The sequence below is a fragment of the Rousettus aegyptiacus genome, unplaced genomic scaffold (genome assembly GCF_014176215.1).
Source record: "Rousettus aegyptiacus isolate mRouAeg1 unplaced genomic scaffold, mRouAeg1.p scaffold_m13_p_17, whole genome shotgun sequence".
NCBI classification, from domain to species: Eukaryota; Metazoa; Chordata; class Mammalia; order Chiroptera; family Pteropodidae; genus Rousettus; species Rousettus aegyptiacus.
In genome coordinates, this window is record NW_023416292.1 from 17,651,393 (window position 1) to 17,669,469 (window position 18,077).

At 34.6% G+C, this 18,077-nt stretch overlaps 1 protein-coding gene across 3 annotated transcripts in view; it reads left to right on the forward strand.

The window, feature by feature from the left end:
• COP1 (COP1 E3 ubiquitin ligase) overlaps window positions 1-18,077 on the forward strand; it is a 91,352-nt gene that overhangs the window by 1,077 nt on the left and 72,198 nt on the right. For 2 of the 3 annotated variants that reach the window (XM_016154376.2, XM_016154378.2), the window contains exons 2-5: window positions 10,324-10,383; window positions 14,152-14,249; window positions 15,086-15,162; window positions 15,799-15,918. In XM_016154376.2, coding sequence (XP_016009862.1) covers window positions 10,324-10,383; window positions 14,152-14,249; window positions 15,086-15,162; window positions 15,799-15,918 — 355 coding nt within the window. The remainder of the gene's footprint in view (window positions 1-10,323; window positions 10,384-14,151; window positions 14,250-15,085; window positions 15,163-15,798; window positions 15,919-18,077) is intronic. The other variant, XM_016154377.2, reaches the window with a different exon arrangement.

An 18,077-nucleotide genomic window follows, 5' to 3' on the forward strand; every position in this document is an offset into this window, starting at 1 on the left:
AGGGTTAAGCTTCCTGGGATGATGAAGGATGGAGTTGTCGGCCAGAATGTGCTTATTGAAAGCGTGGTAGATGATGCTCTAAACACGGGCATGATGTTCTCAGGAGGAGTATTGCATGTCAGTATCCTTTTTGCGTATGTAGGACTCTCTCCTCCTGCATCAAAGCGTAGGCTACTTTTAAATCTGCCGTTGAGGCTACTGTAGTCAAGAAAGTCTGTTCACAAAAAAATTTCACTTCTCAACTGAATGTCTTGAAAGAGGGAACTACAGTCATTAAACATCATTCATGTGTCGGATGTAAGTAACTACACTTGTCTAACGCATTAGGGAATACTGGAACTTATTATTTGAGAAACGCTAGGAATTTGATATTTTGTCATTATAGTTGGCATCATGTATATTACATACTAGTATCATTTATGTTACTTGACATAGAGGGTTAGCCCTACAAAGTGGAAGATGGAGTTGATTGTCTCGTTGAGAGCGTTTCGGAATTTTCATTAGATTTTGTATCCAAGACCCAGTCCAAATGGTACAGTTGTGAAACAGGAATTGCTTTTAGCTGAGTGAGAACTGGTAGGATTTTGTGCTTTTTTTCTGGAGGAAATTGTATGTAGACTTAGAATATTGGTGATGTAAGAAGTTGGCTTGCACTGTCATTATAGGGGAAGTTGATTCACTTTGGGATTGAAGTTGGTGCCATTATAGTTGAGCCTTGAACAACACAGAATTGAACTGTGTGGGTTCATCCATATGTGGATTTTTTTTTTTCAATAAATACAGTTGGCTTTCGTGTTTGCGGCTTCCAGTCTGTGGATTCAACCAACTGTGCATTAAAACCAGTATTTTCTCATTCCCAATCTTGGATAGAAAATACTGGTTTCCATCTGTGAATGGTTGAATCTACCATGCAAAAGGCTAATTATAGAGTTAAAAGTTAAAAGTAGTTTTTCCACTGTGTGGTGGTGGGGGCCCCTAGCCCTTGTCTTGTTCAGAGGTCAACTGTAAATATAATAGAAAGTTACTGATAAGACTTACAGTTTATAGTTCTTTTATTAATGTCTATCCATATTTTTGCTTTTGGCTTAAGTTATTCTGGATTCAGAATTCATTCATTTTTCATTGAAACTAGGCTATAATTGTGATTGTTATTTGTAAAGAACTTAAGCAGTTTATGGTTGAGTCAAAGGTGTTTGTGTTCAACTCAGTAGAGCGTGCCATATGATAAAGTAGAAACTAATGAAATAAAGTAAGAATTTGCAGGATTCAGTAATCTTTTTCCATTTCAGTTTTCAGTAGGTTAAAAGAAAACATGCCAGCATCCACATCGGTACACTAAGATAATGTAAAAGATGTGGAAAATAGGGAATCATTAATTCAGCAAACACTTATTTGTGCTCACTGCCAGGTACCATATGAGTTTCATTGTGCTTACTGTTGGCCATTATATAGGGACTTGGATAAGGATAGAGGAGTATAAGCAGCTGGCACTATTTTTTTTTTAAGGGGTAAGTTATTTAAATTTTTATTAGTCTGCCACCTAATTTTGAAAAGTTTCAATTTAGTCTCTGAGTCCAAACCATGTTTATTAGAATATTGTCTTTAATATGCTAATATGTAAATGTCTATATGTGAGAGTCTTTAGTTAATTCTGAATATTTCACTTTAAGAATCTCGTTAGTCCATTTCTTTTTCTGGTGAGGTTCAATATTCAGAAGAATTCATTAATGGGAATCAATTTTCCTGATTCTCAAGCTAGATTTGATTTGGCCAAGCTTTTGGAGTAGGGATGCATGGATTAGGCAAGGTTCAAGGAATCTTACTCCTTTCTAAATGGGTCTAGGTGGTTGGTCTTGGATGCTTCAAGGATAAACCAGACCAATCCAAATTACTCTATGCTTTGATATCTAAATGAGGCCGAAGTTTGAATAATGATAATTCCTTATTCATTAAATTTTAAATATGTTTATTGTCACATGTCATTTTAGCCTTAGAGCAATTTTGTAAAGTGATGTAGAACTTCCAATTTTAATATAATACTAATTGGGGGGAATAATACTAATTTATATTCCAATTGAGGTAGAAATAAGTAACTTTGTTTCAGATTGGACAGTTAAGGGGCAAAATAAGAACTCAGATCTCCCACTGCTTGACTTAGTGCTTTCTTTTTATGAAATTAGAAAACTCTAGATACATAAGTTTGAATACATGTGTTTAGCCTAGTGGTTTTTAAATGTAGTAGACTGGAAGGAAACAACTGTCCCACAGTCACATGAAATAAATGTTTTTATCCCTAACCACTCCCTCTCCGTGCCTGTCCGTCAGCTCACCTCCTGAGAGGGACATATCAGAATTGGAGGCCGGAGTGGGCAGTGTAGTTTGCTAAAGCTCCTCTGGTGGTAATGACATGCCCTCTTCTCCTTGAGAACAGTTGATTAAAGTCAAATGTTTCATCAAAGTAGCACATATTGGCTGGTCTTATATCATATTTGAAAATAAGTATATTTCATTGAAGAATTCATGAGTATTTTAGGGATTTAGTAAAATTATATAAAAGTTAAAGTTTTCGCTTTAATTTTTCTTTCATACAGAGGGTTGAAAGTATTATCAAACTGTAGGTAATTGCTAACAGTGATTTATAGAGGGAGATTCTGTAGCACAGGAGAGAGTAGTATTTAGCTTGAAGTTGGAAAAATCTTTGACATTCAGAGGAAGTCTTTGGTTCTTTAATTTTTCAAAATTTTTATACATGATCCATTTAACTGAACTGAGTCTAGCCTGTATTTGGAAGATGATTTTTTTTTTTTTTCTTTCACTACTGCCTCTGCCTCAGTTTTTGCAGCTGCCTGAAATGATCTTTTCTACCTCTGCAAGTCCCAGTTATTCTCTAAGTTGCAGCAGAAACAAGTATTTTCAAGTAGATAGCAAGCTACTTGTGGGAATGGTAACCTTAATCATCTAAAAAGTAGGTAGGATTTACATTAAATAGATCTAATTTATTAAATATGTGACTGCCGCTCTGTGTCAAACTGTTGATAAAACTCTCTATCCTGAAGAAGCTCACAGTTTAATGCAAAGAAAGACTTTTAAATCACATAATTGTACTATCATATCTTGGCATCATTGCTTCGCTTACAAGCTGAATACTCTTCTGAATTCAGGTGTTTTCTCACTACATAGCGCTTGAGGCAGCCATTACCCATTAATCACATTTAGCACTACAGGTGAAACCTGTTGACGATTATTGCTACTATAACTATGTTTTTAAACTATTAAAAAGTGAAGTAGAATAGGACATATCATAGAACCTGCCATGATAACAGAAAAGTTTGATGAAACTTTTGGTTACATGTTTATGTACAATGTATGTGCAAATAACATGTCTTACTTGGTGAAAAAATTTTGAAAGTCAGTGAATTATGGGGTATAATTCCCCTGTGATAGGAAAGTGAGTATTACCTTTGGGAATTCATCCTCTTCCTAGTCTTATTTGGGGTGGGTGCTCTACCTCAGATTCGGAGTTGGAACACATGATCCCAGGCCCAAGTAATCTAGTGCATTGGAATCCTCTGGCCTCAGTATTTGTTCAAGGATGGGCATTTGGCTCAAACAGAGATAATGAGGCAAAATGGGTTTAGTAAAAATCACAGATAACTGTTTTGGAGCCTCTTTTATAGATATTTGAAACTCAGTTATCATAAACGCTAGTTCCACTCCATAAAGTGAAGATTGAATGTGCTATACTAACAAATGGTTCAGTACGCCATTTATAATAATAATACATGCTCCAATATAAGCTGTTGTTATTTTTGCTGGGTACTATTCTAAGTGTTTAACATTACTTATTCAATCATTGCAACAGCTGTTTGGTACAGATAGGTTTATAATTCCCATTTAGTAGATGAGGAAATGTAAGTCAGAGGTTATGTAACTCGTTTCAGTTCATATGGTTAATAATAGTGGTATCAGTGTTTATATCCAGGCATTATGGCTTAGAGCTCAAGTTTTTAACCATTATCTTTTATTCAGAGGCTGGAGATTTTGTGTAAAATCAGCTTTGTTAAGTTATAACCTACACACAATAGAATGTTTTAAATGGACAGTTCCGTGAGATTTGACAGATGAATATGTCTGTGTCAGCACCACTGTCATCAAGACGTAGAACATTTCCATCACCCTAGAAAGTTCACTTGCACTCTGGCTTCTACCCTAACCTCTGATACCTGGCAACCAATGATCTATTCTCTGTCACTATAGTTTTGCCTTTTCTAGAGTTTTTATTAATGGAGTCATTCAATATGTGTATGACTTCTCTCATTTGGCATGACGTTTTCGAGATTCAGTAATGTTGAATGTATCACTAATTTTTTCCCTTTAATTGTTGAGTAATATTCCATTATTTGCTTGTAACGTGATTTGTTATATATTCATCAGTTAAAAGATCTTTGAGTTTCTTTGTTTCCAGTTTTTGGCGATCGTGAAGAAAGCTGTTGTAAACTAGTTCATATTCAGGTTTCTGTGTGAACATGTCTTCACATCTCTTCAGTAAATATCTAGGAGCTTATTGTTGCCTTGTATGGTCAGGTATATGTTTAATTTTATAAGAAGCTGCAAAACTTTTCTAAAGTGGCTGCATCATTTTGCATTTCTACCAACAATACTGTATCAGAGCTCCAGTTCCGCATCCTTGCACACTTGATGTTTTCTGTCTTTCAAATTTTAGTCATTTTGGTGGATATGTCGTAGTAGCTGATTGGCATAATTTCTGTTACCTTAATGATCGATGATGTTGAGCATATTTCTGTGTGCTTATTTTTTATTTACATATCTTTTATAAAGTGTCTTCTAATTTTTTGCCCCTTTTTCTCTTAAGTTGTTTATCTTGAGTTTTAAGTGTTCTTCATAAATACCAGATAAAAATTTTTTCTCAGTCCTATATATTGTGATATTTTCTCCCAATCCATTGCTACTTTTACTTTTCTTAACAGTGCCTTTTGAAGTGCAAAAGTTTTAAATTTTAAGTCCATTTTAGCAATTGTTTCTTTTATGGCTTTTGGCTTTTGTGTCCTATCACAGAAATTGTTGTCTAACATGATAATTTCTTATTTCAAACGTGGGTTATTTAGAAATATGCTGTTTAATTTTAAGTTTATCGAGACTTGTTTCATGGCCACTATAAGCTTTATCTTGGTTAATGTTCCATATGCACTTGAAAAAAAAAGTGTTCTGCTATATTTAGGCCAGTGTATTCTATAAATGTCGAATAGTCAAGTTGGTTGATGGTGTTGTTTAACTTCGGTGGACTCCAGTTGATTTTCCGTACTTGTTCTGTCAGTTGCTTACTGAAAGAGGAGTGTTAAAATCTTTTAACTATTCCAACTATAATTGCGGATTTGGCTATGTCTTTTAATTCTGTCCGCTTTTGCTTCATGTATTTTGAAGCTTTGTTATTAGAGTACACACATTTAGAGTTGATGAATCGATCTTATTTTGAAACATCCCTCTTTGTTCCCTGAAATCTGTTTAGTCTGATGTAAACACAGTCGTCCCCCCTTATCCACTTGATCTTAGCCAAAAGGCTGAGAAGTGATAGTCCTCCCTTATCCGGATACTGGAGTTATGTTCCACGACCCCCAGTGGATGCCTGAAACCGTGGATAGTACAGAACCCTATATATACTGTGTTTTTTTCCTATATACATTCATACCAATAAGAAAGTTTAATTTACAATTTTGGAACAGTAAGAGATTACAACAATAACCAATAAACTAGATCAGTTGGAACAATATACTGTGATACAAGTTATGTGAATGTGGTCTCTCTACGATAATCTATTTGATATCTGAGATGACTACTGAGCGTCTGCAATGTGGATACACTGGACAAAGAGCTGATTCATGTGTCCTGTAAAACTGACAAATATTTTAGGGATTTATACTTTTCACTTTGATTTTTTTTTCGCAAAAAGGATCGAAAGTACGTGTTATCACTTGGTTAATGTCTGTTGACCATGGAAATAATCCTGTGTCTCTAGTGTGTTTTTTTAAACAGTTGCATTTTACTTTCTCTCATAGTTTCCATGTTATCTGCTGTGTTTTCAGGTACTGCATTTTTCAGTTCTACAGTTCCTTTTGGATTTTTGTATATCTTCCATTTTCCTGCTAATTATATGCATATGTTCCTTTAAGTCATTAAGCGTATTTGGAATATTTGTTTTAAAGTCTTTTTTTGTTAATTGGAGGTAGTTGTATTTCATGCAGATGTGTGAACATAGCAAATGCCTGCTTCAAAACTTGCGTATAGGTTTGAGCAGATCGGAAGAAAGTCTCTGGGACAATTGTGAATTATTGTTTTATTTCCTATGAATTAAATGTATGTGGGAGTGAGGGGTGGAGGAGATTCTGGGATGTGGTGAATTAGACATGCTTAGCAACATTCCTAAAGCTGGAGTCAGATGTCGTTTAGCTGGCTAAATGGAAATCTGACTTAAGATCCCAATACCAATGGTTTTTAGTTTTATATATTTTCTTAATAAATGCTACCTCACCAAAGTAATGGACAATATCGTGTGGAAAATATGGATATCAGTAAGTTAGTCAAAAAGTGATTCAGAAAAGTTAGACACTGAAGAATGAGAATTTGTAGGAAAACCCTAATTATATGTGTATTTTTTTCTCACAAGAGTGATATATGATAAAACTTGTTTTAGTCTAAAAGAACTTTTTAGGGAAGCATAAAATAAAATTCCTAATCAATAAGAAAGTATTGCCGTGGTTTAATTAGCAGAGTTGTTTCTTTTTTAGAGGTATGTAATGGTACATCTGATTATAGATGACATTCTTAGATCCATCCTATTGAGTAAGGGATTGTAGTCCTCCCTGCTTGTCATTTCTTATCCTCCTGAACTCTTCTTTTGCTTTTCTATTCTTTTGTGATTTATGTATGTTTTCATATGTATCACTGTGAAATATACTTTTTTTTGCGTGTTTTAAATGTATATAAATTGTATTGTGGCACAGATCTCATTTTCATTTCTATTTTTTACTTGACTAAACATTTGGCTATGTTGCTCCATGTCCCTTTAGTTCATTCCTTATGACCGTTGCATGTTTTTATAGTATGTATCCAAGCACATTTTACTTCTCCATTCTAGTAACTCTCATCATAAGGCTGCCTCTAATTCCCTGTCACAATAAGTATCTGGCTTGTTGCAAGTATCCTCATACATATTCTGTTGACGGATGTGGATGTTTTTCTTGGCTGGGCATACACACACACACACACACACACACATATACACACATATATATGTGTATATATATGCTCACATGTATATATACATCAACATATATACACACATTACTACACACATACTCGGGGATGTGTAGACGTATGTATATATCTATACTTATTTAAATATAATTTCCAGAGTGGGATTACTTGGTTATGAGTGTATGAAGACTCAGTGCAAGTTGGTTGCTAGAATGTGTCTGCATGAAGATTCTTGTTTCTGTAAGCTGGCTAACATACTTGGTATTCCAATTTTCTAATACTTTAATGAGGATAAAGTGTTATTTTATTGTTTTAATTTGTATTTTTTGATTACTAGTGAGTTGGAACATCTTTCCATATACTTAGAAGGCAGTGTGTTTTCGCCTTTTATGAATTAGGAATTCACATTCTTTTCCATTTTTTCTATTGGATTTTCTATCCTGCATGTTGATTTACAAGAATTGTTTGTGTTATGGCAGTGAAGGGGACATGAACAGTCCCAGCAAGAAGTTTAATCCACTTGTGACTTCTTCCCCCTTTTTGATGATGCCACCGTTAGGGGTCCATAAGTATTTTGGGGTTGGTATAAAGTGTTGGGGGAGTGCATGACATTTCAGATATCTGTATAATGTTTGGCCTGGCTGTCAGTTCATATCCTGTCTATGCCAGTATTTGTGCTTAGGTTCTGCTAAGCTCTTCCTCCTTGAATGCTACTGACTGGCAGAGTGGAATGGGTTCTAAATGGATTAGTTATAGTTTTTTTCAGAAGCTACTCTGGATATATTCTTGCTCTTCAAAATTAGAAAGAGCTAGTTGTGTTTTGTTAGAGTCTTCTCTATATTTCTGTATTTCCTTTGATGTTTCATCCCTTTCTTGGAAGGGGGAGTGGTAGGTCAGTTCTTATCTTCCTTTATTTTATCCTATTTCTTTCTGGTAGGAATTCCTTGCAGTTTTAGCTTGGGTGGATACTGCTCTTCCCAAGTCTCTATCACTGATACAGATTCTTCCATATTCTCTTTTCTTGTATTCTACCATTTATTGAATATTGTATACCAGCAGTTGACCTGAGCACTTACAGTTTGTTAATCGGCACAGTGACTCTATGATGTAAATATCATTCCAGGTATACAGGTAAAAATAGCATAGAAAGAGCAGACTACTTGCCTGAAGTCAGACGGCTGTAGGTGGCATGCCGGGGATTAATTTCAGTTGAACTGTATTTTGCTGGAAGTCTTGACTTTCAGTGTGGTTAAAAGATATCTTTTGGCAAAAAAAAAAAAAAAGAGACTGTCTTCTCTCTAATACACATGTTACTCAGAAGTCATTCCTTAAAAGCTCCTGTTTTTAACAGATCTGATAGTAATTGTTAGGTACTGCCTAAAACTTTGAGTATCAGTGCAACACATTATACCATATACAGTATAGTCCTTTTTTTCTTTTTTCCATTCAATTTTGTTGTAAACCAAAAGCTGCTCTAAAAAAAATAAAAGGCGGTATTGGTAGAAATAAATGTTGCATCCACTCTGAATTTTGAGTCTTAAGATAATCTGCACTGAGCACCCAGCAGGGACTGTGCCTGTGACATAAAAGCTCTTTCCTGGTGATCTGTTCTTCCACAGCCTTCAGCCACACACAGATCACAGAGCAGCCTGCACAGCGTACCCACACACTCTCAAGAGGGACCCCCAGCCCTGCCCCCTTAACTCTGTCAAGCAGGAGCAAGGTGGACTCTGTCTCAAAAGAAAAAGTACCAAATCCCCACATTGAGGAGACTTTTCAGTCTAACAGAGTAAAACTGACAAGACCAGTGCAGTTGAAGGCAACACATTACATGTGGTCAGACTTCGAGACGTGGTCAAACCCCGACCTTGTGCAACATTGAGATTTTATAACTTTTTATGAGCTCACATTCTAAGATAGTGTTTGTGCCAAGGGAATTTTTCTTGAAGGAGTTGGTGAACTTTCATTTACAGTTTAAGTGTCATTTATCATTAGTAAGTATTGGATTTGTATACCAGTAACAGAAAACTTGATAAATACTTAAGCAAGCGAGGATTTCTTTTTCTCATGTCAAGTGCAGAGGTAGGCAATCCATGGCCGATGCAGTGTTCAAGGATGTCATCAGGAAACTAGTATCCTGTCTTCCTAGTTTATAGTTTTTGTCTTCATGATCTCAAGATGTTGTATATCTGGGCATTTCACCAGAGTTTTGGGAAGGAAGAAGAGGGAAGAATAAAGGGAAATCTTTTAATAAGGCTTTGCATTTTTTTGGTAGACAGTGACCTTTCAGAGATTACTATCTTTCATTGGCCAGAACTATGTCACAGTTGATATGACTTGGTACTTAGTGCATAGTGCCTGGAAGTAGTATGAAATAGTGGTAAAGAACATGCATCTGAGTTTAAAAATCCATGTATCTCAATTTCCTCATCTATAAAATTGGTCTAGTAATAGGTACCTACCAGTAATGTGTTGTTGAAAGGAGTTAATGGGTTAATATATGTCATTGTTTTAATGGATATACTTTGTGCTATTTTAAGTATTAGTTATCTGTCCTAAGTGGTATTGTTGTTGTAATTACCTAGAAGAATTATTGAAATTATAATTGTAAATTTATCATTCAGAATTAGTTATCTTTCAGATAGGAAATAAAAGAGCATTTAGATTAGTAGATCTGGGTAGGCAGGCGTTTTTTGAGGGCAAGGATGATAGAACTTTATTAAAGACTTGTGATTGCATTGCACTGTTAAAAATTATGGGCAAGTTAAAGTATTGGCCCATTTTAATTTACCCATTTAATTCATTTTAGAGCTTATAGTTCTTGGGGCCATCTTGAACAAATTGTCTATTTGCCTGCAACCTCCTAAAGTTCATTTAGCTCAATAGAAATTTCATTTCTCATTGATTGGATGTTTGAAAACTTAGCTATGTATGGAAATATGATTTTGTTGGTATCGATGCTTGCCTTCTCCAATTTGTAATTACTCTGCTTTTAAAACATGTGTTTATTATTTTTGTTTGTTTGTTTTTTGTTTTTTTTTTTTTTTTTAGCCCTATCTGCTTTGATATGATTGAGGAAGCATACATGACGAAATGTGGCCACAGCTTTTGGTAAGATGATTTTATTTATTGAAATTATCTTTTGGAAGTCTTAACAGTTGTTTGTAAATGTAGTCAGTCAGTGAGAAGTTATGTTTGTTAAACTAATTTTGGTTCTCATGTAATCATATTTCTTTGACTGATATACTTACAGGTTCAGTGGCTAAAGGAGTAAGCATAAGGTTGGTGCATAATTTCTGTGAAATACGAAGATTTACCATAGGCCTTACAGATGGATTTTAAAACTTAGGGTTTATTAGTTGTTAAGGAGCTTTAAATGTTCTTTTAGAAAATTGGGAGGGGGTGCCGAGTAATCAAGACAAAGCACTTTTAAGTCACTCGTGGGGATAGGAGTGAGGCCAGCTAGGACATTGGAAAAGAATGGAGAGGGTTAAAAAGTTCTCTATATTTATTAGAAAAATCATTTGTGGTAAAGTCCACCTACTAGAATCTGCCTCCGGCTTTTCCCCCGCGTGTTGCTTCTCAGCCCTCACGTCTACTCAGTCCTCATATGCTGTTTCGCTTCGTTACAGATTAATCGTAATTCACAGGTTCCCTCGGTGTTGTCGGTGTTGTCGTCTCCCAGCATACCTGTTGCGATCAAGCCCGAGAGCCAGATTGCCTTTTGAGACTTTGACTAATCCATCATCTTGCATTTTGCCATTAAGTCTTTCTTTCTCCCTGGTTCTTATCTATGACCACTGTTTCTGATTTGCCTGTGCTGTTCTCGTTAGGGTCCCTTCTTTGAGAATTTTCTGATAATTCAGTTTTCTATATCTACTCATCCTTGTTTACACAGACAGAAAAAGATATTCATATTTCGTAGGTAGACATAATAGAAGAAACAGCAGCTGTGTACAGCTGTAGAGAAATATTCTTTATTATCACATATATACTTAATAGCGGATATAGGCACCCGTTTATTTCAGCACACTGTGGTACTGAATAATTTTTTTTCAGAGATGCAGTGTGAGGAGCTGTTGAAATCTTCTCAAGTGGATCTAAGATACACATCCTTTTTATTTCTCAGTGCCCACCTATTTTGGTCACTAGTCTAGGCACCTACCCTTCTTTTGGAATCCAAGCATTGCATCTGGCCTGGTGGTGGTCAAGTAGACTGGATGAATGAAAGCTTACTGTGGTAAGGAATAGTGACAATTTCTAATAGGGTTTTGTATGACCTAGAAGGCAGCAGAAGTGTTTTTGTTGTCATTGTTGTTATATCTATTTTTCATTTATTCAACATTTATTAAGCTTCACCTCTTGAAGAGGAAATTGTGGTAGACATTTAGAGTATAAAGATAAGTAAAACAAATCTCTACTTGTAATGAGCAAATAGAACAGGACACAGACACAGTTAAGTACAAAATAAGATAGTTACTATTTCTCAAACTAGGGCTGGTCTACCTGGGATGTTAGTGAGGGAGTAGATGTCCTAAGATAAACTTGATGCATCTTGTTGTTATTTCATTTTCATACAGTGGCATGTAATTTACTGCATTTTAATTTTATAGTATAGATAAGTATTATTAAGTGCAATGCAGAAAAGTCACCTGAACTTTTGTTCTTGAGGATAGTTCCTTCTGGTTGTGTCCCAGACTATTTTTTCTTCTAGGAGAGGGTGGTGTGGTAGTAAACCTACTGACAAGGGATGTGAGTAGGATGCTGAAAAAGGAAAGGAGGGTGTTCTGGGATGATTTCCTGTATGTTGACAGACTCTTCCTCTGCTTTAACAACTTAGTTATTCTTCTTGTCATATCATTTGCCTATTTTCTAACTACCATTTGTTTATAAAAGCCAAGAGCTAAAACCCAAAATGCCTTTCTACTTATCTGTCAGCCCTTGTCTTTCATGTTTAATAACCTTCCTAGGTTCTCTCCTTCACGATTTGCTTTATTTGATCTTGTGGATTTTTTAAGGGTTAAATCTTGTCATGCGGGATTGTTTTCTGCTTTTCATCGTTTCCTTTGTCCCTAAGTAGACTACAAATTTTTTCATGTTGGAACTCTAATATATTTGCATGTCTGTTATATCCTTCTCTCTTGCAGTAAAAAAAAAAAAAACCATTTAGTATTCATTGAAATTTCCATGTAGGATTTTTTTCTTTCCTATATAGAGTCTATCTATGGTAATCCTAGCCTTGTCACAGTTGCAAGAGGGGATGATATTGTTTCTGGAACTTTGTGCAAGTCATTCCTTCAGTATGTATTTGAATATCTGTTATGCATCAGACACTTACTGTAATCTTTAGGCCCCTGTGCTGTGGGGCCTAAAGGCCACTGCTCCACTGCTATATAACCTTCCTTTTACTTATCTTGGTTGTAACAAATGTGAGATGAGAAAGTAATTAGTAACCAGAACAGAGAAACCTGATGGATGTAGGCTTTTTTTTTTTTTTTTTTTTTTGATAAGGTGGAGGGGAGTAGGTAGATATAAAAATCAGCCTCAGTTTATAAAGCTGAAATAAATTTGTAATTTGGATACAGAATAAAAGAAATGCTTTCTTTTTAGGAATCATTTTTATGAATCAATCTTGTACTTTCCTAGAAATAATGTTTTTTTCTAATTGTTAGGAGCAGTACGTGTTTACTATAGAAACTTGAATAAAAGACCATCTACAAAGAAAGAGTTTTCTACAGTTTTACAACCTGGAGGCATATACTGTTAACATTGTCGTGAATGTCTTTTTTGGCTTATTTTAAATGTATGCATACACATTTTTTTTTTTTTTTTTGACAAATGGAATTATACTCTATCTACTGTATTAGATTGCCATTTTTTATTTGGTAGTAGAGTGTTGTAGCAACTTTGGTTCTAATGTCAATTTGATATTTCTCTGTGGTTTGGTTGAATGATATTTAAAAAGTTTTTGTTAGAAGATAATATGCAATTGTAAAAAGCCAAACATTACAGAAATATATAAGGTAAGAAAGAAAAAATTTCTTTAATCATATTTCTTCAGCTATAACTATTAATAGTTATTAGATTGTTTTCATTGGCTGTATACATTGCATTGGATTGACATTGATAAGTTTTGTCAATTTCCTAGTGTTTTGGTTGCTTCTAAATTGAGTTGAACACCTTTCTACATATATAGCTCTGCTTGCTTCCTTAGGATAAATTCCTAGAAGTAAAATCACTTCGTCTAAAGGGATGCACAGCCTTAAGGTTTTTCATGTAACTTGCCTTCTAAAAGCTTGGCAGTTAACTTCCTGCAACAGTCCATGAGAATGTTCATAGCCACATGTACTCTTAACTCTGACAGTATTTTCTTTATTTTTCCATTCTGATTGCTAAATTTTAAATCACTTTTTTGTCCCAGTGAAGGTGATGATTCTCATATTTACTAATTTTTGTATTATTGGTTTTTCTATTTTTCTCTTATTTTCTTTTTTATTTGAATGAGCTCTTTTCGTTCTAATGATATCAGCACTCCAAGAACATGAATAGCCTGTTTGCCTGACTAAATCATACACATTTGTTTTCTTATGTCGTTATGTACTGTTTAAATTGCATAAACTTAAAAGTTAGTACATCTTTTTAAGTTTTACATTCAGTAGATTTGTTTTTGGAATTTTTTAAAAAAAATTTTATTTACTGTTATCTAAGAAATGCCCTGTATATTCTCTTTTAGATGTAAAAATATATGCTGAAATAAATTTAATAAATGATTACTTCTGTTGAAAATGAGGAATAGAAGATAATGTGTATTTTGTGACCATTTCATTACTCTATCACTGATTTAATCAAACCTATTTTTATTTTTTTCTCTGCTAATAGCTACAAGTGTATTCATCAGAGTTTGGAGGATAATAATAGATGTCCCAAATGTAACTATGTTGTAGATAATATTGACCATCTGTATCCTAATTTCTTGGGTGAGTCTTTGGAATGATTTTTAAAAATTTTTAAATAGTCTTTCTCCTGAAATGTATGCAAACACTAATTTATTCAGAAAACATTGCTTTTAAGTAAGCAATTCTCTCTTTCCTACTCACCAGGTACTTTCCTCAATCTTACCTGGGTTGTGACAGATTCCATGCTATATGTTGTTAGTACTGTATCATTTTTAAGTGTCATTAAAAAAATGATTAACACAGCTCTTAGATCCTTGCATAGATGGCTGGACAGAATGTGAGGCTAAAGGAGAATGCCAGATGTCCAGAATACCTGTCTCTTTAGACAATGTTTTGCATTCTGCTGTTTCTGCTTCTGGAGCAGAAGTCAGAAGCAATGGAGAAAGGGAAGGACAAAAAAAAGGGGTGGGATGGATTTTGGATAGATAAGTGACAGTATCTGCCATGATATTTACAGAAAAGTCACCAACAGAAAGAAGAGCAAATACAAATCTTTAGTGCCTACCTCATGGAATCAGCTAGTTACCATATGGGATATGGGACAGGCTCACACAGTGAAGAATTGTCTCTCTCCAAATGCCAATAGTATCATCATTGAAACATGTAAGAGTAGGTCCATATTCTGAGGAATTCTTCTCCTACGGTAATAGTAATAGTAGTAATAATAATAGTTTCAGCAGTAGTACCCTGTGGCAAAACTGTTTCTAATTTGAAGTAAAATCCTAGCATTTTCTGCTTAGCATCTTTTTAATTTAGGGCTTTTTGAAGTTAAAATAGAACCCATCTAAACAGAACAATTAGATGATACTTTTAACAAAATACAAATTGTGTGCTTTTTGTTTTGTTTTTGTTTTCAGTGAATGAGCTCATTCTCAAACAGAAGCAAAGGTTTGAGGAAAAGAGGTTCAAATTGGACCACTCAGTGAGTAGCACCGTATGTTTCAACTCTTATTACTATTTTTAATCGTTATTTTTATTAGTTTAATATTAGATATTAAAGCTTAGTATATTATTGATTTTTCTTAAAGGAGATTTGTTTAAGATTGTTTTGTTTAATAAAGAACTTCTGTAACTGCATTGTCTGGTGGGATCACATTGAGACAGAATTGACTTGTAATATGTGATGTTTGAAGGATTATATGGCAGGTGAAAACTGGTAATTTGGAAAAACTTTTGAAAGATTCTTAATTTAAGAGGAATAATCCCAAATTATTGAGACAAGTGAGTTTAAACTACTACCTTACAACCAAATACAAAGTTGAAAATATGGCTAGACAAATAATTAAAATCCAGGCACTTATTTTGCAGGGAAGTATACCTTTAGATATGCTGCCTTGACATTCATTTTTATTGTGCCTTTCATATCTGTTATCTAAATTCATTTAAGGAGGAAATAGTGTTTAAATGGCAATTAGAACACAGCGGGAAGCCACTAGCTGGGGAGTAGTAGGTTGGAGCATGATTGTTTGTTGTCGATATCTATGTATTAAACAGATTAGGAAGTTAAACATTTGTTTCAGACTTTCTAAAACAATCTTCTTAAAAAGTTACTGTGTTTCTTCATTTTTAGAATGGCCACAGGTGGCAAATATTTCAGGATTTACTTGGAACTGACCAAGATAACCTTGATTTGGCCAATGTCAACCTCATGTTGGAATTACTAGTGCAGAAGAAGAAACAACTGGAAGCAGTAAGTGGCAGCTGAACTTTAAAAAAATATGTTAAATGATGCTCTTTATTGCATTGAAAAAGATCTAGAAATGTTTTTTAAAAAGATAGTGTCAGTTAATCCCGGAGTCCCCAACCCCTGGCTGCAGACTGGTACCAGTCTGTGGCCTGTTAGGAACTGGGCCACACAGCAGCAAGTGAGCAACAGGTGAGCAAGTGAAGCATTATCTGTATTTGCAGCCGCACCCCAGCGCTAGCATCATGGCCTAATCTCCATCTCAGATCATCAGGCATTAGAGTCTCATAGGAACACTGGTCCCCGGTGCTGAAAGGTTAGGGACCACTGACTTCATTCATCCAATTTTATTCACCATGAAATATCTCTGTAAGGTGTCACTTTTAACAGATTTCCCTTTTTCAAATAAGAGAAAGGACATATTTCTTATACTATAACTTGCAGTGGCCAGTTTGTATTAACAAAAGCTGAGTGTTAAGAAAGATAAGTGCAGTTTCATTTTAATAGGAAACAATTATATTGGTCATTTTTATTCTAAAGAATATCTTCCTTGCCATATCTTCCTCTCTCATATATGAGATTTGAAGGAGAAAATAGAGATTATTTTTATCTACATTAAATCCTTAGAGCAGGTTTCCTTGGCAGCAGCAGTACACTATGGCTTAACTAAGGACATTTAGAAAGATGAGAGCTAAAACTAAATACATCCTGTTTCATGTAATGAAATGTAACTAAATGTGAAATTGCATTTATTTCATGTAAAAAAATGTAAAATGTAAATTTGCATGTATTAGGAATTGAATATGATCCATTATAAGCAGTGCACACTTTAGCATAAGCAAATACCCATCGTGACCTAACTTAAACCAGAAAAGGGGTATTTACTGACATAAGGGAGTTAATAGCCTGAACGCACAAAAAGGAAGAGCTTACCAACCAGATGTTGGAAAGTTGGGAATCATAGCTTCTCTGAGGACTAAGGATATGAGATCAGGCATTTGAGTGTTGTTGGGAGTCTGTCTTTTGTGATTCTCGTGTGTGTGTTTCTTTGGGACAGGTATGATTTTTTTTTTCCCTCAAATTTTTATCTGATGGTGGATAATAGGTTCACTTGCGCTTTCCTCATTTTTATTTACTTTTTTTGATAGAAGAAAAGGGGCTTGCATTTCCTTTACATGCTGAATGTGAGAACTGTTAACCTTCTTCCCAGCTTTTGATGTGCCAACATTAATCTTTGCTTGCTTTTGGCTTTTTGTCTGGGAATTGAAGTACAGGTATCTTAGACCACAGATCTTTTGTTATTAGATTTTGAAGAGGAAGCCAGCTCAAAAGCAAAGTTCCTAGCATAGATTTTATAGATTTTTTTACATGATTGTTTTCCTGTTTTACTTTGTATTAGTATTTGACCTGATGAGTATTTTCAACATACAGAAGAACAGAAAATAATGATACTTGACATAACCCCGTGTCAGTTTTACTAAATATTAACACTTTGCCATTTATGTCTTAGATGTGCCATTTGAGAATTAAATATTTTTTGTACTTAAGCCCTCTCCTCCCTTATCTCATTTTGTTTCCCAAGAATAACCTCCATATGAAACTGGCAAACATCCTTCTTAAGCATGTATATGCTTTTCTTACATGTATTTATATCTGCAACTATATAAAGTATTGTTTGTATAATTTAGAAGTTTATATAGTTTCATACTATAGTTATCCTTTTGTTGACATAAGCTCTTTGTTTACTTTTGAGGTTCATGTTCATAAACATACATCTAGTTCATTTGAACTTTTTTATAATAATTCAATACATGAACGTATCTGTTCCCCTATTGATAGACAGGTTCTTTCCCATCGTTAGCTGTGAGTGACAGTACTGCATTTAATATTGTCATGCATGTCTCCTTGTGCACATACACTTAGTGATTTAAGGAGTGGAATTGCTCTTCATAGGGTTTGTCACGTACATTTAAACTTATTAAATATTGGCAAGTTGCTCTTCTTTGGGTTCGTACCATATCAATACCTGCTGTTTTCTCTTTTTTAGTTTCTGCCTACATGATAGTTGTCAGGGTATATGTGCGCATCTATATTTTAGATATTCTTACTTGACCAAATATATATTGAGATAATTGAATTCTAGTTGCTTTGCATTGTGGTCAAAT